A 24,194-nucleotide genomic window follows, 5' to 3' on the forward strand; every position below is an offset into this window, starting at 1 on the left:
GGCCTTAAAGATCCGCTCTAAAACCGCGGTATTTCGGGTATCCGAACCCACAAATCCGTGGGTGAAAACCAGAACCGTGCCGCCCGACGTGCCTGAGAAGCGGCCCAGGCACGGCCCTGTGCATCGGGTGGGGCCGTGCTTGGGTCGGGCCAAAAAAACGGGCCTCGTGCTGGGCTGATGGGTTCGGGCTGCATGCCCATATATACCCAGGGGACCATATTTTCAATTTAACTGGAAAATTGTGTAAGTTTTCTTTTAATCAAACTGTAACTGCGTTTGTCAATTACTCAGCTAAAATTTGTGCTTGATACTTGGAATTTGTATTTCTGCAGCAAGCCACTTGTTAGATTATTATATATATATAATAAAACAACTAAAACTTCAAAGATTGGGATCATCTCTATCATTTGTTTGGTTCGAAACTTCGAATACATAGAAAAGTGGCCCACCCGTCCGCATTTTTAATTTTTTTTCTTCTTCCTTTCTTCCCCGTCGTCTCTCGTCCGCACGCATCCCACGCGGCGGGGCTGGGACGGAGCCCCGCACGCTCGCGACCTCGCGCGCCGCCGCCGCCACCCGCGGCCCCTGACGTCACCGCCGCGCCCGGACTCCTCTTCTTCTGGCCCAAAATCGCGTGCGCGCCTGCTCGTCACCCATCATCCCTGAAACCAAACACTACCTAACACATCTCCGAGTAGAACAAGAAGCCGTACCCGCATGCTCTTCTTCGCCCCATTAAATTACAGAGAGAGACCCTTTCATCAAAAAAAATACAGAGAGAGAAACAACGGCGAAAAAATGGTCGATGCCGGCGACGACACACCGGCCGGAGCGCCGCCGCGAGCTCACGAGGAGGAGCAGGCGGGAACTCCGGCGTACGGTTCGGTGGTCCTCGGCGGCACCTTCGACCGCCTCCACGACGGCCACCGCCGCCTTCTCAAGGTGCTGCCTACAATTAACCCAAAAAAAAAGGCACATAATTTTTGTTCCTCCTGAGTCCTGACTGTTGGGATTGAATCTTGCTTTCTTCGGGGTATCGGGGAATTGGTGGGCGGCAGGCCTCCGCGGATTTGACGACGGACCGGATCGTGGTGGGCGTCTGCACGGGACCTATGCTCGCCAAGAAGGAGGCAGGCATCTCGGCTTTGCCCAAAGATTGAGTTTTTTTCCTCTGAACATTATGCCGTTGATTACTGGACCTTGTGATGATTCACGGTTGGACCTGGTGATGATTCACGGTCGGTTTCTTGATTCTGTTGGTGCAGTATGCGGAGCTGATTGAGCCCGTCGACAAGCGCATAAAGGGCGTGGAGGATTACATTAAGGTTGTGGTCTGGTTATGTTTACCCTGTTTTCTTGTTCTGTGCGATTTCTGCTGCTAAGGAATTAGAAGGATTTGGGGATGGGTGCCAGGCCTGTTTTATATATGCAGAGGAGAAGATGCATAAGCATCAAGTTGTAGTTGTTTTGATACGGAAATTCGTCAGTTTTGCGGATGAAATAGAAGTAGGTTATTACTGTTATGTGGCTAGAGATTTGTTCCTATTTATCTGTCTAAGAAAAGTTGTTAAGCATGGTGTACTTTGGATGGAGTTTCTGGAATGGAAATTAGCCCCGTGTTTTCAATTTTGGAGATACATGGCTTTGAATGTGTAGTGGTTATCAGTCCCATATCTCCAGTTTTGTATGTTCTTGCATGGTTCTGCATTGGGTAATAGGGGGAAGGAACTACAAAGAATAATATGCCTATGTGTTTGTGTATCTGTGTTTTGTCTACCATTTCATGTGTTGACAATAATCCGTGATTGGTCTGTTGTCATATGCAGTCTATAAAGCCAGAACTGATAGTACAAGTGGAGCCTATTGAGGATCCTTATGGCCCATCCATCACTGATGAAAAGTTGGATGCCATTATTGTCAGGTATCAACAATAGCGCCATCCCCTTTTTCAAGCATTTAGCTGTTCATAACTATTCCATTTGTTCTTCATGTGCATATGAGTATATGACCTTACCAAAATGTAGAAAGTCATTACTCTACCCATTTCAAAACCATACTAATGGTATCTTAAGTATCTCATAATATTGGACTTTGAAATATGTGGTCTCCTAATATGTAAACAGTTCATGTTCATTTTTAAGCTTCTCTTTCTACTGGACATCATTTGACATAGAAATGCTGCTTATATTCAGTAAGGAGACATTAAATGGTGGACTTGCTGTAAATAGAAAAAGAGAAGAGAAAGGGCTCCCACTGTTGAAGGTTCATTTGTGCTTGCTTCTATACTCCCACTGTTGAAGGTTCATTTGTGCTTGCTTCTATATTTCATTCAATTGATTTTATTCTACTACTTGGTGTACTATGCAACTGATTAAAATGTGGATGACCTAAATTTCAGGTTGAGGTTGTTGATCTCCTTTCTGGTGGTGTGGAGGGGGAAAAATTGAGCTCTTCTGCTTTAAGGAAACTTGAGGCCGAGCAAGCTCAACAAAGTGAAACAAAAACTGCTAGCCTTGAAGTTTCTTAGGGAGGAAAAAGGAATACTTGAATCTGGTTAGCTGAATGCACAAATACGGGGGTGATCTGTCCAAGCTCGTGAACAAAAATGTGATTAGAGCTGATGGTTTGGTTGCCTGTCTGGAGGAATAATCTTTGAACACTGGCCCATGGCCCTGTAACAGTATCATTCTAACCTTATAAAATCAACCTGGCAACATAGACTCTCCCCTACTAACCAAATTTACAGATTTTGTATTGGCAATGCCATCTCCTTGGGTTTGTATAAATGTCTACAATAGTGGCAAAGCTACAAATAAACATGGTTCTCCTTCACAAGAACTCATGCAATATAGCTTGTCATTATAATCTTGGTCCTCTTGGCACATTTGTATATGCGCATTGGTTGAACAGAGACTTTGGGTTCTCCATGAATGTAGAATCAGGAAACTGAACATAACCTGTAAGGGTACAGATTTTTTTTGTTAGGTGATTAAGATTATGAAAATTCAAACCCCGCGCTTTGCGCGGGTAATAGTGGGGAAAAAATATTTGTATTGCGTCCAAAAAAAAAAGAGGAAAAAACAGGGTGGTACTGTTCCTTAACGGGTAAATGATGTTCATACCACCCGTTACTGTTCCAAAACCCGGTTACTGTTTACGAAAACCCGTTACTGTTCAGCAGGGAAAACACATCGCGCGCTGACTGTGCCGGTAACAGTGTTCTGTGAGAGGAGACGGAGTTTTTGGATTGCACGCTTATTATACTATTGTATAGATGCCCTATAACCCTGTTGTTTTGAATAATTGGTGAATATAGCATAGTGTACTAATCTCTTACTAAATCTAGAAAATTATCCTCTGTGGAGATAAGCAGTATGTTCCTAGCGACCATTGAATTTTGAACAACTGAAAATATGGATAATCCAAATGATGTTGGAATTTATTTTAGTAAGAATTGTCTAAAGAATATATACAAATTAAAAACCATATGGACCTTAAGAGAGAATGAAAGAGTATGACCTTAAGACTTAAGAGAAAGAAAGAAAGACAGAGATAGTGTTTCCAATGACCTACATAAAGAAAGAAAGAGTGTAGTGTTTCCAATGACCTAGATGTGGTATTTGGATATTCTCAAAAAAAAAAAGATGTGGTATTTAGATAGTATCTGCAAAATCAATGCAAGATAACAAGTGGCTAATTCCCCATATATATTTCAATGTGGCCTGATGGATTAGTAGTTTAGTACTATTAGAGTCGTGAAGTACTGGTACCATCAAAGTATTTTGTCGCAGCACGCAAGAAATCTCACATGATACAGAGAGATGCTTGTTAACATGGCTGCTGCTAGGTCTCAAGTTTCTGTGGTCTGAAATTGGGTCATTGAGAGCTATTGTGATCAAGGCCAGGAGTTGGCCACCTTTCTCACCTCACAAGTGCACTGATATGTGACTTCTATATATTTCCTTTCATATGTATCAAGAAACCTCACAAAGATTTCTGTAGGAGTTATCTTAACTCGTGTCCCATTAGTGTTTTTTTTTGTTATGTCAAATTATGGTTGCAGCCTTATCTTGCTCTATTTGATCCGAGTTTGCATTCAGAGATCAAGAAATGGCTTCTTCCTCAACATTTAGAAACCATTGGGTTAGGGTTCTTGGGTCCTCCCCGATTGGTTTGAATACTTTGAGAAAATAGTAGCAGTGTGAGATCAGGTGCAAAGTATGTGGCATTGAAGTGTGCAGTCAGTATCACAGCCTAGGTTCATACAGCACAGAAAGGAGGCCTTCTGGTTCTACAGTATGTCTCCATAGTGTATGGTATGACCATGTCACAAACCCGGGGCATTGGACTGACGACAAGAGGTGCAACACACTGGAGCCTGCTGAAGTGCTGAACTCTGACCACGGGCTCAACACACTGGTGCACAGCCATAATGTCACCCCTGCTGCCCTGCTGGAGAAGGCCGCTTCCGAAACCAACACATTTTGATCGCTAACTCTGATTACTTGTTGGATCCAGAAGAGCTATTGCTAGGAAATTTGGGCCGCGCCCTGGGCTAATTGAACCAAACGCGCCATACACTATTTCAAAAGCGTTCACTCGTGGAAGCAGACTTTACAGGCTCCATCACAACAACGAACAACTCGGACGTTCTAAACGACTTTGGGTTTCTGCAGCCCTGTCTATCATTCTCAATCAGATGAACAGGCGAAGTATCCCTAGCATGAGCATCCAGAGATTCACAATATTCCCAGCTGGTATCTCCTGCATTCCCAAGTGTGTCATCACCTGCGTCAACATTTCTTTGACTAAGTGAGAACTTCGTCTTTCATTCTCCAAATAGTGAAATAGGCGATGACTGTCCATTGTCTGTCAGACCTGCTGCTGAAATTATGACACATGTTTACTGACATTAATATTTGTCCTCGGGATAGCTTAATGCATTCCTGTCCAAAAATAAAGTAGAATTTAACGGCAATAGATATATAAATTATGTTTCCCCATCCCTAAGTTGAATGTCATAGATACCCCATTTACAATTTGGAAATACTAATGTGGTGTTATTATCCAGCACCCAGCAGAGAGTATTGGCGTGAAACCCGGTGGTGTTGGTGTTGCCGGTTTGACTGACCCAGTTTCACCCAACCTTGGATCGTCCCAATTCTTCGGTGATATGTGGATGCTGCTCCCCAAGGAGGAAGAAGAATACAGGGAGTGGTTCCACGGAGCAGTGTTCGACGACGTCAGGCTCCAGAGGATCGGACTACCCAAGCGGTTCAGCAACTGAGGCATCAACAGAGCATTGCAGGTACCTGTTGCCCGTTGCAGTTCAGAGCTCAGGCTCCCAAAGGGTTGCCTCTGAGTGGTCGGTGAAACGGTGGTCAAATTTAAAAGCTTGGGATATACATAGAGATCTATGTTTGAATAGGAGTACTTAAAAAGCAGCTATTGAAGTGTCTGAACCGTGACTTGAGGCTCTTGGTGGATTTCAACTCTAGCCTACCCTAACTTACTTGGAACTGAAAAGCTACGTTGTTGTTGATGTTGTTGTTATGTAGGCCCCGGTTGGAGCATTATAATGTTTACAGAGATTTCTTGGGATACATTTCAATCCACTGACAACTTAGGACGCATGATTCTTTTTTTTTTTTAACATGGAGGACGCAAGATTCTGGCTCTAACCCAACTGGAACATAGCCTGTTAAAAGGAACACACCATATAAATATTGGACAGAACTAACGGCAGCAGCCTACATACACCACATGTGCATATCGGAACTGGACAGCACCTTACCCAAACAAAAGCATGACAAGATAACATGGCATGACATGCAGGTTGGCACTGTCACATTCCAGCGTCACTGACAGCGTACAAGACCTGAGCAAAAGAAAAGTGCCTACTGACCATACCACGACTTCCAAAATTTACAAGACTTGAGCAAAAGAAAAGTTCCTACTGACCAGACCAGGACTTCCCGAATTCAGTTATCTAACTAGCAGCCAAGAACCCAAGCTGCAATCCCCAGTGCAGAATGCAACACTGACAACCAAGCACACCACTCGTGCTTTGGACCACACACAGTTTGAAAACACCCACTAACAACACTCCCTAAAAGTTGTCGATGAGCAGTTGCCGCCTTGTGAACTGCCAGTGCACACTCCCTTTAGTTGCTACCTTGCTTCAATATATACAATATCCACCTCACTTTAGCCAAAATGCCCCCTACTGCGGCCCTTTTGCCTGAGTATGCTCCACGATCTTGTGCGCATGATCAGGCACCTCTGTTTCAGTCTGTTTCTGAGCCGCCGAGTGCCGAGGCAGCATCATCAGTAGTTGCAGCAGAAATGCTGGACTGCTCAGACAACTCAGAAACGTCCTCATCATCACCGAGTTCAAAAGTTCAAGCTCTAGTCGATCCAAACACGCCATCGCTGCTTCAAAAGCCTGGTCACTCCTGGAACCAGACTTTGCAAACTTCATCGCAACAATGAACAACTCTGACGTTCTAAAGGACTTCGAGTTTTCTGCAGCCCTATCATTCTCAATCAGATGAACAGGCACAGTATCCCTAGCATCCATCGTCCAGCGCTTCACAATATTCCCAGCTGGTATCTCCTGCATTCCCAGCTGGCAAGATGTGTTTCAGGACCTATTACCTTCCTGCTCCTATTCTCCTCAGAGCTTTCCTTTGAGTTGAGATCAGATTGGAGCTTGTTGTAGTGTCGCACGAACATATTGATAGATCAATTCAGTGGCACATAACTCTTAAACATGTTTCCTGCGCTCTCATTTCTTTGGGTACTAGTCTGCTTGGCACAGAACTTTTCTTTCAAGTTGGGGTTGGCCCATTTATGTCTAGAATCATAAATCTGTGAAAGGAATGCATTGTCATGCAAGTTGTACTTATCAAGAAGATGTTGCCAAGCACACTCAAACTCTCTCAGTCAACATGCTATCAGTGATCTTCTGGAAGTCATCCTTAAATCCACTCTTCTTCAAACAAATTGGCCCAAGGAATTCATTTTCATTGTTCAGCACATGCATCTTGCACCATCTGTGAATTGTTTCCGGTAACTCCTCCTGGATTGCCACCTCCAATTCATGGCACCGGTCTACATTTAGCACAATCCACGGATTTGATATCAGTTGGAAAATTGTGATAGCATTAAACCATGAACTGAAAGCATAATCAAGTTTGGAAATAAAACATGTACCTGTGAGAATAGTACTTGGAGCTTTACCACCCATTAATATAACAAACTCACGGAACAGCCATTTGAAACTTTCCAGTCTTGCGTCGCATTAGCACTCCCCCTAGTATGATACTTTGATGGTGGTTGTTAACATCAACAAAAAAGCCGAAAGGTATGCCATACAGGTTAGTCCTGTACGTCGTATCAAATGTTACAGTATCACCGAAATGTGCATATTGCATTCTGCTGCGCCCATTAGTCCATAACACTGTATTAAACTGATCCTCGATGTCATCCAACTCAATACGGAACATGAAGCTTGGGTCATCCCTCCTCAACGAACCAAAGTCATCAAACAACTCAATTGTCTTGTCGGGGTCAATGTCTGATAGATCCGATGATACATTCTTACACAATGACTTCAAATCCCCCTTCACGAACTTATAATCCTCCATGCCCCAAAAGTATTCATAAATGCTGTGGCGCTTCTTACTGAGATCCACATTATCATCCCTAAGACGGCGGACTAGATTCTTAGTGTAGTGCTTGAGGTGGTTGTGAGAAACCGAAATTTTCACAACATATCCCAGAGAGGGGATGATTGTGATCACCTCGAAATTCCTGGATGTACCAACAATTGTCATAGGACCTGTGTAGCCGGATCATAGTGCCTTGCAATCAGTTTGCGCAGAGGCAGTGTTGTACAGCTCTGGTTTGCCCTAAAACACACGGCCATTTTTCACAATTAAGCCACATTGCATATGCTGGAATTGAAAAACTGAATTATACAGAGTTACAAACACAAAGCCAGAACATCTCCTCACCTCGCAGCTGCAGACTATGTCTTGAGTAACAACACTTTTATCCACAGTCATATTGCATCGTATTCCAAAACCCAGCTCCCAGGAATGCAAGTTGTAAAAATCATATGCCTCAGCACGGGAGTCAAAAGACATGCCAACTGATGGACTAATAACAACGATGGACATCCTGTCGACATAATCTTTCAGCGATTGCTCATAAGCACTAACACCGCCATGTTTCGGCTCCCTTTTAGGTGGAACAGACTCCCGGCGAAACCTTCCAGACAAAACGCAAAGGCAACATTCACGGGCTGTTAAACATATGGTGCACGCGGAGCAAAATTGCTCCCTGACAATAAACCCTAAAGTGCCAATAGCAACGCAACAGCACGGGAATATATCCACCAAATTGGATCAACAATCTCAGCCATCGTATTCGTATGTCCCAAATTCGTCGACCCGACCCCCAATCCCTAATCACAAATGAACAGGAAGAGCACAGGGTTATGAGTTCTGACCTCCTCGCCCCGCCGCCGACCACGGCACGTCCGCCCGTGAGACCTCCCTCCCGCGCCGCCTCCGCGCCCGCGCTTCCGCTCCCCCGAAGACGAACGCCCGGCGGGCGGCGCAAGGCCACGGCTGCGACGCTCGACCCTGCCACGAAACGCATTTCCAATGAGGGTCAAGCATTGGGCCGCCGCTTCACGATACCACGGTAGAGCAGGAAGCCACCGCACGTACCTCTCCCCGCGTCCGCCATCTCCGCCGCCACCTCCGTTTCCCGCTTGCCTTGGTCCGTTCCGTTTGAAGTAGTGGACGGTGCCACGTTCTACCGTAACTGCAAGTCTGGACCATTTCCCACCGTAACCGCGCCAGCAAGTTCAGGCCCATTACTGTTGCGCGTGCGTCTCGGCCAGTCGGCCCCATGGGCTTCTGAAGAGCTGTTGCTAGGAAATTTGGGCCGCGCCCTGGGCTAATTGAACCAAACGCGCCATACACTACTTCAAAAGCTTCTTCACTCGTGGAGACTTGTCACAACAACGAACAGCTCCGACCTTCTAAACGACTCTGAGTTTTCTGCAGCCCTGGCTATCATTCTCAGTAAGATGAACAGGCAAAGTATCCCTAGCATCCACCGTCCAGCGCTTCCCAATTCCCACTTCCCAGCAGGCATCTACCGCATTCCCAAGTGTATCATCGCCTGCATCAACATTTCTTTGACTTAATGCATTCCTATAAAAAATAAAGTACTCCCTCCATTTCAAATTATAAGTCGCTTTGACATCTTTTAGTACATAGAATTTGCTACATATCTAGACATACGTTATATCTATACATAGCAAATTCGATGTATCAAAAAAGTCAAAGCGACTTATAATTCAGAATGAAGGGAGTAGAATTTAACAGCAATAGATATATAAATTATTTTTCCCTAACCCTAAGTTCAATGTCATAGATACCCCATTTACAATTTAGAAATACTAATATGGTGTTATTATCAGCATTAACATTTGGAAGAGAAAATTCAGAGAAGAACTTGGATTAGTCCTGCACTAAAGCCAAGCCAGCTAGACAAACACAATTAAATTTTTGGAGAGATAGCTACTTAATTTAGTTCACTTTTTTTTCCTCTTTGGGCCTGGATGCCTTGTATATTATTCTTTTATTTGATGGAAAAAGAAAAAAATAGGTAGGGGCTCCCCTGCTGATTCATTCAAAAAATACAGGGTGTGGTTCCACGGAGCAGGGTTCGACGACGTCAGGCTCCAGAGGATCGGACTACCCAAGCGGTTCCGCAAGAGAGCATTGCAGGTACCTGTTGCTCGTGGCAGTTCAGAGCTCAGGCTCCCAAAGGGTTTGCCTCTGTAAACGATGAAGACCAAGATGCATACGTCTAGAAGATGGTGTTTCAGGATCCCTGACTGGTCGGTGAAATGATGGTCAAATATCCAGGTTACGGCATTAGCTTCCTAGCATTTGTGTAATAATTGTGTTATGTAGGCGCCGGTTGGAGCATTATAACCTTTACAGAAATTTCTTGGGATAGAGTTCAATCCCCAGAGACAAGTGAGAACGCAAGATTCTGACTCTAACCCAACTGGAACATACAGTAGCCTGTTAAGAGGAACAGCACAGTAGCACACCATACAGATATCCGACAGAACTAACGGCAGCAGCCTACGTAAACCACAGTCCACATGCCTGTAGTAGCAAATGGCGAAATGTGCCATCGGAAGTGGACGGCACCTTACCCAAACAAAAGCATGACAAGATAACATGGCACGACATGCAGGTTGGCACTGTCACATTTCAGCGTCACTGACAGCGTACAAGACCTGAGCAAAAGAAAAGTTCCTACTGACCATACCACGACTTCCCAAATTTACAAGACTTCACCAAAAGAAAACCTCCTACAGACCAGACCACGACTTCCCGAATTCAGTTATCTAATTAGCAGCCTGAGCCTGTTCGCTGGCTCGTAAACGATCGTAAATTTCCAGCTGAGAACAGTGTTTTTCTCTCACACCAAACCAGCCAGCAGTAAATAATCCACGATCGTTTACGGTCTCCCGAACAGGCTGCAAGAACCCAAGCTGCAATCCCCAGTGCAGAATGCAACACTGACAACCAAGCACACCACTCGTGCTTTGGACCACACGGTTTGAAAACACCCACTAACAACACTCCCTGAAAGTTGTCGATGAGCAGTTGCCGCCTTGTGAACTGCCAATGCACACTCCCTTTAGTTGCTACCTTGCTTCAATATATACAATAGCCACCTCAATTTAGCCAAAATGCCCCCTACTGCAGCTCTTTTGCCTGAGTATGCTCCACGATCCTGTGCGTATGATCAGGCACCTCTGTTTCAGTCTGTTTCTGAGCCACCGAGTGCCGAGGCAGCATCATCAGTAGTTGCAGCAGAAATGCTGGACTGCTCAGACAACTCAGAAACGTCCTCATCTTCACCGAGTTCCGAAAGTTCCTGCTTTATTTGATCCAAAACCGCCATCGCTGCTTCAAAAGCCTGATCACTCCTGGAACCAGACTTCACAAACTTTATCCCAGCAATGAACTCCGACGTTCTAAATGACTTCGAGTTTTCTGCAGCCCTATCATTCTCAATCAGATGAACAGGCACAGTATCCCTAGCATCCATCGTCCAGCGCTTCACAATATTCCCAGCTGGTATCTCCTGCATGCCCAAGTGTATCATCACCTGCATCAACAACAACAACAACACATAAATGTCAATTCTCTTACATCTGAAACTTGGAACCATTGCATTCAAGAAAAAATTTCATAACAGTCTGAAACGCAGCAGAAACTCTACCTTGACAGCATGGCAGCAAGCCATCCCCATGTGCTCCCAAAATCCGCACTCACAAACAACTGCACCATCTTCAGCTCTAATGATAACCTCAAATTCCACTTGAGACCAGCTCTCCTGCCTGTCACTCCTAATGTGCCTTGCCAAATATGCCTTTCCGTTCTCCTTCTCATGCACCACATAAGAACCAGACTGGGAAATTATTCCTTTCAAACTTTTCAAACATAGCCCTTGTAAAGATCTTTGCAGCATGCTCTATAATTGGAAGCCCTTTGCTCATAAATCTGGATCTCTGAACAACAACAACAACAACAACAACAACATAGTCTTTCAGTCCCAAGCAAGTTGGGGTAGGCTAGAGTTGAAACCCACCAAGAGCCTCAAGTCACGGTTCAGGCACTTCAATAGCTGCTTTCCAAGCACTCATATTCAAACATAGATCTCTAGGTATATCCAAAGCTTTCAAATCTCTTTTTATTGCCTCCCAAATGTCAATTTCGGTCTTCCTCTACCTCTCCTCATATTATTAGCTTGGCTTAGGACTCCACAATGCACCGGTGCCTCTGGAGGTCTTCTTTGGATATGGCCAAACCACCTCAACCGATGTTGGACAAGCTTTTTTTCAATTGGTGCTACCTCTAGACAATCACGTATATCATCGTTCCGAACTCGGTCCATTCTTGTGTGACCGCAAATCCATCGAACATACGCATTTCTGCAACACTCAGTTGTTGAACATGTCAAATCTTTGTAGGTCAACATTCTGCTCCATACAACATAGCCGGTCTAATCGCCGGTCTATAGAACTTGCCTTTTAGCTTTTATGGTACCCTCTTGTCATAGAGAATGCCAGAAGCTTGTCGCCACTTGATCCACGCTGCTTTGATTCTATGGCTAACGTCCGCATCAATATCTCCATCCCTCTATAGCATCGATCCCAGATACCGAAAGGTATCCTTCTTAGGCACTACTTGACCTTCCAAACTCATATCTCCCTCCTCCTGTACAACTCCGCCAAAGTCGCATCTCATGTATTCGGTTTTAGTTCTGCTCAATCTAAAACCTTTAGATTCAAGGGTCTGTCGCCATAACTCTAGTTTCCTATTTACTCTCGCCTGCCTTTCGTCCACTAACACTACATCATCAGCGAACAACATACACCAAGGGAACAGAGAAATTCAAATCAGGATGTGACTTACCAATTATAAAAATAGGACAGACGGCAAGATGTGTTTCAGAACCCATTACCTTCCTGCTCCTATTCTCCTCAGAGCTTTCCTTTGAGTTGAGATCAGACTGCAGCTTGTTGTAGTGTCGCACGAACATATTGACAGATCTATTCAGTGGCACGTAACTCTTAAACATGTTTTCTGCGCTCCCATTTCTTTGGGTACTAGTCTGCTTGGCACAGAAGTTTTCTTTCAAGTAGGGGTTCGCCCATTTATGTCTAGAATCATAAATCTGTGAAAGGAATGCATTGTCATGCAAGTTGTACTTATCAAGAAGATGTTGCCAAGCACACTCAAACTCTCTCACACTCAACATGCTATCAGTGATCTTCTGGAAGTCATCCTTAAATCCACTCTTCTACAAACAAATTGGCCCAAGGAATTCATTTTCATTGTTCAGCACATGCATCTTGCACCATCTGTGAATTGTTTCCGGTAACTCCTCCTGGATTGCCACCTCCATTTCATGGCACCGGTCTACATTTAGCACAATCCACGGATTTGATATCAGTTGGAAAATTGTGATAGCATTAAACCATGGACTGAAAGCATAATCAAGTTTGGAAATAAAACATGTACCTGTGAGAATAGTACTTGGAGCTTTACCACCCATTAATATAACAAACTCACGGAACAGCCATTTGAAACTTTCCACAGTCTTGCGTCGCATCAGCGCTCCTCCTAGTATGATACTTTGATGGTGGTTATTAACACCAACAAACAAGCCGAAAGGTATGCCGTACAGGTTAGTCATGTACGTCGTATCAAATGTTATAGTATCACCGAAATGTGCATATTGCATTCTGCTGTGCCCATTAGTCCATAACACTGTATTAAACTGGTCCTCGATGTCATCCAACTCAATACGGAACATGAAGCTTGGGTCATCCCTTCTCAACGAACCAAAGTCATCAAACAACTCAATTGTCTTGTCGGGGTCAATGTCTGATAGATCCGATGATATATTCTTACACAATGACTTCAAATCCCCCTTCACGAACTTATAATTCTCCATGCCCCAAAAGTATTCATAAATGCTTTGGCGCTTCTTACTGAGATCAACATGATCATCCCAAAGACGGCGGACTAGATTCTTAGGGCTTGAGGTGGTTGTGAGAAGGCCAACAGAAATGTTCACTGCATATCCCAGAGAGGGGATGATTGTGATCACCTCGAAATTCCTGAATGTACCAACAATTGTCATCGGACCTGTGTAGCCGGATCATAGCCTTGCAATCAGTTTGCGCAGAGCCAGTGTTGGACAGCTCTGGTTTGCCCTAAAACAGACACGGCAATTTTTCATAACTAAGCCACATTGCATATCCTGGAATTGAAAATACTGAATTATACAGAGTTACAAACACACAAGAAGAACATCTCCTCACCTCGCAGCTGCAGACTATGTCTTGACTCACAACACTTTTACCCACAGTCATATTGCACCGTATTCCAAAACCCAGCTCCCAGGAATGCAAGTTGTAAAACTCATATACCTCAGCACGGGAGTCAAAAAACATGCCAACTGATGGACTAATAACAATGATGGACATCCTGTCGACATAATCTTTCAGCGATTGCTCATAAGCACTAACACCGCCACGTTTTGGCGCCCTTTCAGGTGGAACAGAAGGGCCCGTTCGCGTGCCCTTAAACCCGGCTTGATCCGCTTCTTTTTTCATCCGGAAGAGTGTTTTCCTCTCACAAATTCATCCAGATTCCTCCAAATTCCTCACCCCGGCGAAACCTACCAGAGACAAAATGCAAGGCGACACATTCACGGTTGTTAAACACATGGTGCACGTTGTGCAAAATTGCAAAACCCCTGACAATAAACCCTAACCAGCCAATAGCAACGCAACAGCACGGGAATATATCTACCAAATTGGATCAACAATCAGCCGTCGTATTCGTATGTCCCAAATTCGTCGACCCGACGCCCAATCCCTAATCACAAATGGGTAGGAAGAGCACAGGGTTCTGACCTCCTCGCCCCGCCGCTGCCTGGGTCGCCGCCGACCACGGCTCGTCCGCCCGCGGGACCTCCCTCCCGCGCGGCCTCCGCGCCAACGCTTCCGCTCCCCCGAAGTCGAACGCCTGGCGGGCGGCGCAAGGCCACGGCTGCGACGCTCGACCCTGCCACGAAACGCATTTCCAATCAGGGTCAAGCATTGGGCCGCGGCTTCACGAGACCACGGTAGAGCAGGGAGCCACCGCAAGTACCTCTCCCCGTGGCCGCCGCGGCCGCCGCCCGCGCCCGGAGCGCCCGCCATCTCCGCCGCCGCCTCCGTTTCCCGCTCCAAGCGCAGCCTCCCGACTCGCGAGTTGTGTAGCGGGATGGGATGCCTGCCTGTCTTGCCTTGGTCCGTTGCGTTTGAAAATAGTGGACGGCAAGTCTGGGCCATTTCCCACCGTAACCGCAGCCGCAAGTTCAGGCCCACTAGTGTCGTGCGTGCGTCTCGGCCAGTCGGCCCACTCAGTCCACTCGCGAATGCTAACCGCCCGGAGATGGCGCCACCGAGATTACATTACATACAGTCTAAAAAAAGAAATTACATTACATACCATTTTTTTTAAGAAAGACACTCAAAAGAGCGACAAAATGACAACTTGACACAAAATAATCTCTAAAAAATACATCGAAGATCAAACCAGTCATCTTCATCCTTTGGTTGGTCATTGCCGGTCGAAGATCGCTTTGACGAGGCAGCAGAGGAACACCCTCGTCATAGAAGGCTTTGAAGACCACAAAATTCACTCGTTGCTGACAACGAGATCAAGAACGAACAGAGTATTGGAGATGACAGACCTTGCAAAAGAACAAACCAAAAGAAAGAGGTCGAAATCACCATGAAGAGAGCCGATGACTGTTTCCCTCGATAAACACACCAACTGCCATGAAGATCTAAAGGGAACCAACATATCTGACCAAACTCGACCAAACTCTCACTAGTCCTTCGTCAACGCTGGATCGAACGCATCGACAAGGTAGAAAGAGGCCGGAGAGATCTTATTCCAGTGTGTCATTATCGCCGCCACCTCGTCGATGATACCACAAACCAAACCCTAAAAAAACAAAGAACAAAACTAAACTAAAAACTATAGAAAGATCGGGTCCGTACTCCTCTTGCTACCGGCGAGGCCGCCGGATGGAAGAGGAGGAGGACCGAGGCGTTCCAGGGAAGGGTGGCGGCGGTAGCTTTTCGGGTGTCGCAAGCGAACGGAGGGTGCAACGCTGAGACGAACGGTAATTACATTACATACTAGACTTCACCAACTATTTATGATCACAAAGGCTTTTTCTTTACTGCCAAAAACAACATCGGCGACAGAGGACTTTCCCGCATTTCACGATAAAACAAACAAACAAACAAAAAAGTTGATCCGGTGCGCTAGGCTAAGCCCAAGAAAATCAAAGAAGCAAACTCCAGTGCGCTAACACTGCCGGCCCCGCAGATGGGCCGGGCCATCTTGCAACAGTTACATCACACTGCGCCAAGGCCACATTGGCATCAGGAATTACATCGCATTTCAGCAGAGTACTGAGTTAAAAAAAGAAAAAGAAAAAAAAAACAGAGCACCGACCGAGAAACATAAGCTGAGAAAACAGAGAGAGAGGTTACAGAAGTTTTCATACTTGAAATTATAATTAGCAAATGTGCTTTAAAACTCCCCAAACTGCACAAACGTGTCCAAGAATATGCACATTGTTCCACTTTTTAGGGCTTGCTTGGTTTGCGACCAAAATTTGGCAAGTCAAAGTTAGGTAAAAAATTGCCATAGATTTAACAAGGCAAATGTAAGAAGTTGACAAGTTTTGTTAGCAAATCAAATAATAGTCAAAATTATGACTTGCCAAATCTTTGGCTTCGACATATTTTGGAAGCCAACCAATCATGCCCTTAGTCTTATGTGCATCAATAGGTGTCATGAAATTAGAGATTTATTTTCACAAATTTCTAACTGCTATCGAGTTAACGTGCAGTGTTCAACTTACTAATGAATTCGTTTGATTCGATATCAATCTACGACGAGTATTTATGTAATTTTTTCACAAATCCTGTCCATGAAGCTATCTGAATGAGTATATCAGTTCAAGAGCTGAATGAACATCTTTAACTAATATACTTTGACAATTTAAGATAACTTTGTAAACTTATATCATACAACAGCACCAGGCTGAGTGCCTAAGAGTTATTTTAAGACCAATGTAAGACATTTTATTAGATAATGAGACAATATCCCACCAAAGATGTATGCAGTCACTTATTACAAAGTTGATAAAACAGACAATATTCGCCACAATCATAAAAGGTGATTCAAATTCTGGACAGTCACTTATTACAAAGTTGATAAAACAGACAATATTCGCCACAATCATAAAAGGTGATTCAAAATCTGGACTTTCACATCCGTTGTTGTTTCCACCGTACGTGCCTAACACAGTAACACCTTATGTCCCCTCTTCGTTTTGCAACAAGCCAGAAGCAGATTCAGTGGGTAGCTCTGAACATTACCTGCATAAAACAATTTTTGTTTTTCTTGACAGAGAGATAATGGACCAAAGATGGACTTTATTCCTGTAAGAACGCTTCATTTTATTTGCAGATCTCAGCAGCAAAATGTTCTATTTGTCCAATGTTTGAAACAAAGGAACACCAAATTTGATCGGGTAATGAACTAGTGATCCTACCTGGTACAGCTCAAAGATGCATTAACCAGTACACAAGTTCAATCGTCAACTCACTATAATGGTTCGGTGCTTCACTACTGTCAACTAATTAAACTGAAACGGCTGGTTATCTGTGACAGTTTGCAAGGCGTCAGAACATTGGCCCCAGAGCGTGTCGATGTGCTGTAATGTGATTGATATAGTATAGCTGAAAGAGAGTTGAACACAACACAGTAAGCTGTGCAGACTACCAGTGCCAACTGACACACACAAGTGTACATTCGAATTGCTGCCAAGAGTAGCTACATACCTGCATGAAGGACGAGTGGATTGGATGGACCAAAATTTGTTCAAGAACGGTAATTGTCCGTTGCTGCCTCTGTGGCTACATCACCAGGAGCAGAGCCTGCAATTAGGAGAGAGATTGCTGATTGGTACTAGTTGCCAAACTGCATGCGTGACCGGTCGTGAGAATGGTACATGGCACCAAAACCACCTGCTCGGCGTCTTCTCCTACCCCTGCTGCAGAGGCAGCAGCAGTGGAGGCGTCAACTTCACCTATTGCCGCAGAAGTATATGATGTGCAAGCTGGAGTAAGAAACATATGAAGCAAAGTACTAAATAAGAAACACAACACTGAATAACTTGAACCCTCCGCGCCATACTGACTCAGTAGTTCTAAGTACCTGACATAAAAAACACGGCATCCAAATGTACAGCTACATCGAAAGCAGTTTTAAGTTTAGAAGCCATTACAGAAGCATACATAATGCTAAACTAGAAAGCAACATAGTTCTTGGAGCCTGTAAATTGTTGCGTCGTTACATCTCAGTACGAAACCAGGCCTTTGTTTCCATCAGGGCTGCTGGACCTTGAGCTACTGCTGCGCCTGCGGTTGTATTTCGAGCTCTCCCTCTTGGCTGGGGCAGCATCAGGAGATCTGGACCTGTTGGCAAGGGGGCTGTGGTCAGGATCGCCTCCACCATGACCTGATCGAGAACTATCATTCACATCGCGTCTCGGTTCTGCAGGGCTGCGGCTACGTCTTGGGCTGGGGCGGCGATACCCTCCACGGTCATGACGCCTCGCTGGGCTGCGTGACCTGCTCCTGCTTCGGCCCCTTCTTGGGTACCTAAAGTCATGTGCATTAGTTAACAATTTTGGGCCACTCCTAAAGTAGCATGGCTTTGCACAAAATGATGGTAGGAAAGGTAGAGAGCAAATTGAAAGGAAAACAGTTTTATTTTTATCATGCCAATGGAAAAGGTGTTTGATCTATAAGCAGTGCATGGTTATCTGGTGCTTGCACATGTAATAATCAACATAATACCTGAAGATCAAAATTAATCATACAATCAAGTGTTCAGTATCCACAATACCAACAAACTTGGGGATTTAATCAAACCAGGTAAACTATGAAAGGGATGAACACAACATACTATTTTGTTACCAGGCACAAATGTCCTTCACAGTTTCCATCATAAGGGGAGAGAGAGAAGTTGGGAAAGAGAGACAGTTAAAGCTTACAGTAATGACAGGTTTATCTAGATTGGATGTGATAAAACATTTAATATCATGTTCTTTACTTGTTCGTGCTATTCTTTTTACCCATGAGTAATAATAGTTTGAATAATTTAAGCATTACAACCAATTAGCAATGGCTTCCAACTGACTATTTACAATGAGCAGATTGGTTCCTAGAAACAAACTCATACTATTATACTCTATGGCATTAAACAATGCATAAATAAGGATAAATAATAGTTGGGAAGAAACAGATTGTTTCTCTCAAGTTTAATGAGATTAGTAAAGCCCTGCAAGAATCTCACTTCAACACATAAGAAATACCAACCTGGATGGGCTATTGGCTCTTGGCGAACCACGGTATCTCCTTACTGGCGAGCGTCTACTGTAAGGACCATTTCTTCCATACCTGAACATGATGAGAAATCAGTATAAATGCCAAATCTGTCAGAGTTTGATAAATAGTCTAATTTCAAATTTACCTATTGAAATTGTTCCATCTATCATCTCTCCCTCCATCGTAGCGGGGTCGAACAGGGGGGCGCTCAGGAGATGGCGTCCTGTATCGGCGTGCATACCCATACTTCTGAGTAAAACCACGTCCTTTCCTGACTCGTTGAGGCTGCCCATTGTCTGCAGAACCCACAGCTAAATCTTTACTATTTGTGGACACAGGTTCATTGCTTGGCAGGTGCCTTTCTGTACCAGTTCTAGACATGTCAGCCTCTGCATTATCACCACCAATGTTGCCATCTCCATTTACTGGTTTCGTTAAATTTACATCAACCTGGATGGGATTGATCCTGGAACTTGCACCTGGATCATTCCTGTGTTTACAAAAAAGGGTGTGCATTAGCCACTCAAAAATAACTAGTCGTCTCAAATTTGAACAGTACAAACTTTGCTCTGTCAATGGTAGTAATAGGAATCCAAAAGGAACATGTGGTTGATAAATCATCAAAACATGAAATAGGCATACCTATCTTCTGAATTGTAATTTCCATATCTGTCATCAGCCCTGTTGTCATCTTTGTTTGAGGGTTTACTTCCATCAGGTGATTGTGATCGGTTGACGGTAGTAACTGTTTGTTTACCTTTGTCTACATCTTGAAAAGATCTTCCTTGTTCTGAATTTGTCATTTTGGTACTCTCTTTATCTGCTAGAGGGGGGAAATGATTACTACTTCAAAATTGAAGACAAAAAAGTGAGGCAAAGTGATCTCAGAATACTAAAAACTTATAAATTATACATAATGTAAAAACTATAAATAAATATAATATATGAAACTTCAAGCTATTAGTAGACATTGTAGTATATGCCATAGTAAGTTACAAACAGTTGCTTTCAGATAGAAAAAAAAGAAGATGATTTGGCATTCATGTGAACGTGCTCCATTTCACTTATGACTGGTATCAAAAGAAAAATATAAAGTTTGTTTAGTGAAAAACACATCACCATCGATAAACAGTGAAGATTAATAATAACATGAATAAGGCACTAGGGCAGTCAGAACTTTTTTTTTTTTAATTGATGCTAGAAAGGTATTACAATGTAATAAACCAAATAGCAAAAAAAGGGCAGACCCAGTGCCGGAGGCTCCCACATGAGTGGGGTCTGGGGAAGGGAAAAACCGAGGCAAGCCTTCCCCCCCGCAAAATCTGCGGAGAGGCTGCTTCGAACCCATGACCTGGTGACTCAGTGAGATAGCTCTCACCACTGCACCAGGCCTGCCCTTCAATAAACCAAATAGCAGCAGGAAAAAAATCCAACACAGCATTCCTTTTTTAGCGTTGGAGAAATGGTTTTAGCAGACCAGAAATATATGCACTCAAACTGAAGTCCACTAGGATATGTTGATAGCAAATATATATAACACACATTAAATCTAATGGAATTAGATTGCTACCTTTCGGCAAGGAACGCTTGGTACGATGGCTGCCATTTTCACTGTCAGAACTGCTGTTATCTGTCTTAGAGCTTACTGAATCATCACTTGAACTCCCATAGCTCCTAAAGATAAACCACACCAAAAAGGAGGAATTTCAGCAAGAAGTCATCCCATGCTAAGTAAGTAGCGACATTATGCAGGTTATTAACATTGTACCGTTTAGATCGCCTTTTGGATCCTCTACTCTTTCTCTTACTCCTTGTATGTTTACCCTTCCTCTTTGTGGGCTTGCGCTTATTCTTCTTAGATCCTTTTCTTCTCTTACGCCTATGATCACTGGACGAGCTAGTATCCATTGATGAGTGTGATTCTGAATCAGAGCCACTATCTGAAGAATAGGACAATGAGTCTGAAGTATCTGAGCTATATGAATCTGACGAATAGTGTTTCCTCTTCTTTCGTTGCTTATAATCGCCAGATGCTTTTTTTAATTTGGCTCTCCCTTCAGCATTGGAGTTACCATCTGCCGTTCTTAGTTTTTTTTCTGCAAAAAAAGTGGTAATGAGGAAGATAAGCAACAAAAACATACAATATTTGCAGTTGTACATTGTATTCGTCTATTTATACCTTTCTCTCCCTTTAGCAGATCTTGAGAATTTGTGTTGGAAACTTCACCACAGTCTACAATTTTCACTTGACGAGAAGGATTTCCACTTTCACCATCAACTGCTTCAAGCTTTTTAAGCAAAGCTATTCCACTGACCACCTTCCCAAAGACCACATGTTTGCTACAAATATTACAATTTGAAATTCATTTTTGCTGAACCAAGGAGAATAGGCAGGAAATGTAAGACAAGGACATCGCAGGTAGTTAGGAACTAATGACATTTTCCTCAAAAAGAATAGGAACTAATGACATCGAATACTATGAACGGAAGGACAGTACACTATCTAGGGGCGTGGCATGTTGTAAACGTGTATTTCTAAAACTTTCTATTTAATGCAATGATACTCAGCTCTCCGGTGTATTTGAAAAAAGAAAGGTAAATACAATACATGATCCAGGTTGGTTGTCATCATCACTTACTTTAAATAATTACTTGATGTCATTAATAAATTTTCTGACAAAATATTAGTTTTTTGTTTTTTTCCACCACGGCAAAGCCGAATTTCATTACTTGAAAGCAACGAAATGACAAAGTTTGAAACTAAGACCAGCAAGCAAAACGCACCGCAAAAAGCCACATTGATATTAGTTTTTTTGTTGTGGTTAGAGAACTGAGAATCTAATAAAGCCAAGTGACTGAAGAACAAGAAGCAATACCCATCAAGATGAGGTAGAGCCTTGAATGTAATAAAAAACTGTGACCCATTGCTGTCTGGTCCAGAATTTGCCATGGACAGGACACCAGGCTGATCGTGCAGTAGTCTGAAGTTTTCATCTGTAGAACACATGATGGAATGAAAGAAAACTTCAGCAAAAGCCTAAAAGGACAGTCACTGATAGCTAACAAACAAATTGTGACGACACAATTTCAATGTAGCTAGTAACCTGGAAATTTTCCACCATAAATGCTCTCTCCACCACGTCCTGGAAATAGCATGCAACGTTGAGCTCATAAAGTACACTACAGCAAGAAGTCAGTTGAAAGAAGAAGCCTGGGCTAATGAAGCAATACCATCTCCTCTTGAAAAATCACCACCCTGCAGGAAGGAAATTTGACAAGTTTAGTTTGAATTGAAGGAAAAAGATGTCAAAGTGCAAAGCTGCATGAATAGAAGAAGGTCAATTGCATGCATATTCCATATAGCTCAGTATTTCAAAAAAAGGGCAGACCCAGTGCCGGAGGCTCCCACATGAGTGGGGTCTAGGGAAGGGAAAAACCGAGACAAACCTTCCCCCCGCAAAATATGCGGAGAGGCTGCTTCGAACCCGCGACCTGGTGACTCAGTGAGACAGCTCTCACCACTGCACCAGGCCTGCCCTTCAATCCCGCAAAACATTTCAATGTACTATATCTAGCTAAGTAATACGCAGCAGCCAGATCAGTAGCAATCTTTAAATACCTGAGCAACAAACCCTTTAACTATGCGATGGATATTCGTTCCCTTATAATAGAGTGGTTTCTGTGTAGATGCTCCAAGGCCTCTTTCACCTACGTGTTGGGGAGAGGTCAAGACTTAGAACTCGAACGTATGCTATAGGAACAACTCAACACAGGCGTGCGCACACTGCTGTTGCACAGAATGGAACCAGAATTACCAGTACAGAGTGCTCTGAAGTTCTCTGCGGTCTTTGGAACTACATTTGCGAATAGCTGCAAAACAATCACCATAAGTTAATATGGTGCATGTCACCATTTCCTCCGTAGCTGAAAATAGTGAGCCATTATGCAAACAAAACAAAAAAAAGACCAAGCATGCTGCTTCAAGCTTCACAACCTCGAATGTAATCGTCTCGGCGCTGCCTCCACCGATTGATATGTCCATGAAAACGTGGGGATTCTTAACCTTCGGCATGGTTGCCCACCTGCAGGTGTGACAAAACGAGAAATCTTTAGCAACATCCCTCAAGCGAGGCGTGGACTATCTAGCACAAATGAGAATCCCAAACCACCGCTTCGTCTACTGGCGGATTTACGTCACCAGGTAGGAGCTAATGAAATAAAGTGACTGCTATCAGTAGCACTCCCACAACATTAGGGTACGAGGGCTACAGTGCGCTCGATCTCGAACCCGAGCCCTAACGAATGGAATCGAAATAGAGATGAATCGGATTGGTGCTATGCAAGAGTAGCGAACAAATCCAGCCGGAACTATCCGGATGGATTGGAAACTATACAGAGAAGCAAAAATAAAGGTTGGGTTTAGGCATGGATTTGGTCTCGAGCGACCCAAGCGAGATGGGAAGAGCTTACCGGCGAGTCGGGATGGATCTCCGCCCGGCGCCGTTGCAGGAGGCGGCAGGAGGACCGATGAGCCGCGCCGGCGGCTACAGGAGGGGAGCGAAGAGGTGGGCAGAGGGTGAGGTGGGGGCGCGCTTCGGCGGCGCGTGAAGTGCAGCTGTGCAGCCGTGCAGGTGCGGGCGAAGAGGGAGGAGGCCAGGGTTCCACCGAGTGGTGACGGTGTGCATGTGCGCTCTGTTGGGCCGACCATGCAACCGTGGGCCGTGGCCGTAGACAACTCCGGCCTGGCCTATCTTCCTTTCTATTTTTATTTTTTAATTAATTTATTATTCTTTTGCTTAAAAACAATTAATTTATTATTCTTTGCTCAAATAAATTAATTTATTATTCTTCCATATTGTTTGATTTGCAGCGCTAGTTTTGTGCGGAAATATCTGATCCAAAATCTGAACCTAGCCGACAAGTTCGTGATGAGTTATCAGCTCATTGCTTAGCTAGATGAAACCATTATATGTACAGTGTTCCTACATGTTAATAGCAGAAAAATTTCTAGGGCAAAGTGATTCCTTGAGAAATGACATGCGAGTTGATCTTTTTTTCATTTTGGACCATTACCTTCTTATCACGAGTAGTGCCCCTTTCAAACCCGTTC

At 44.0% G+C, this 24,194-nt stretch overlaps 2 protein-coding genes and 2 pseudogenes across 4 annotated transcripts; 1 reads left to right on the forward strand and 3 right to left on the reverse strand.

The window, feature by feature from the left end:
* The first annotated feature begins 477 nt into the window (after nt 1–477).
* LOC136544748 (phosphopantetheine adenylyltransferase 1-like) lies at nt 478–2,911 on the forward strand. Of its 2 annotated transcripts, none has more exons than XM_066536812.1 (6): nt 478–942; nt 1,059–1,130; nt 1,266–1,325; nt 1,827–1,921; nt 2,193–2,262; nt 2,399–2,911. In XM_066536812.1, exons 1-6 carry the CDS (start codon nt 718–720, stop codon nt 2,525–2,527), a joined length of 651 nt encoding a protein of 216 aa, XP_066392909.1. In that variant the 5' UTR covers nt 478–717; the 3' UTR covers nt 2,528–2,911. The 2 variants fall into 2 exon arrangements, with proteins under 2 accessions (XP_066392909.1, XP_066392910.1); XM_066536813.1 differs by having other exon boundaries at nt 480–942; nt 2,193–2,300; nt 2,399–2,537.
* A 2,932-nt stretch (nt 2,912–5,843) lies between these two features.
* LOC136542966 (protein FAR1-RELATED SEQUENCE 5-like) lies at nt 5,844–10,228 on the reverse strand (annotated as a pseudogene).
* Nucleotides 10,229–10,295: 67 nt separating this feature from the next.
* LOC136544750 (protein FAR1-RELATED SEQUENCE 5-like) lies at nt 10,296–14,824 on the reverse strand (annotated as a pseudogene).
* Nucleotides 14,825–17,841: 3,017 nt separating this feature from the next.
* On the reverse strand, nt 17,842–23,730 carry LOC136541246 (peptidyl-prolyl cis-trans isomerase CYP63-like). Of its 2 annotated transcripts, none has more exons than XM_066533035.1 (14): nt 23,555–23,730; nt 23,079–23,166; nt 22,900–22,954; nt 22,704–22,792; nt 22,316–22,340; nt 22,189–22,227; nt 21,961–22,078; nt 21,264–21,424; nt 20,853–21,180; nt 20,655–20,758; nt 19,727–19,904; nt 19,230–19,574; nt 19,076–19,156; nt 17,842–18,355 (listed from the first exon to the last, which is right to left on the reverse strand). In XM_066533035.1, the coding sequence occupies exons 2-14, from the start codon at nt 23,154–23,156 to the stop codon at nt 18,052–18,054; spliced, it is 1,905 nt and encodes a 634-aa protein (XP_066389132.1). In that variant the 5' UTR covers nt 23,157–23,166; nt 23,555–23,730; the 3' UTR covers nt 17,842–18,051. The 2 variants fall into 2 exon arrangements, with proteins under 2 accessions (XP_066389132.1, XP_066389131.1); XM_066533034.1 differs by having other exon boundaries at nt 19,727–19,907.
* Between the last annotated feature and the right edge of the window lie 464 nt (nt 23,731–24,194).

Source organism: Miscanthus floridulus, chromosome 3, assembly GCF_019320115.1.
Source record: "Miscanthus floridulus cultivar M001 chromosome 3, ASM1932011v1, whole genome shotgun sequence".
Lineage (NCBI taxonomy): Eukaryota > Viridiplantae > Streptophyta > Magnoliopsida > Poales > Poaceae > Miscanthus > Miscanthus floridulus.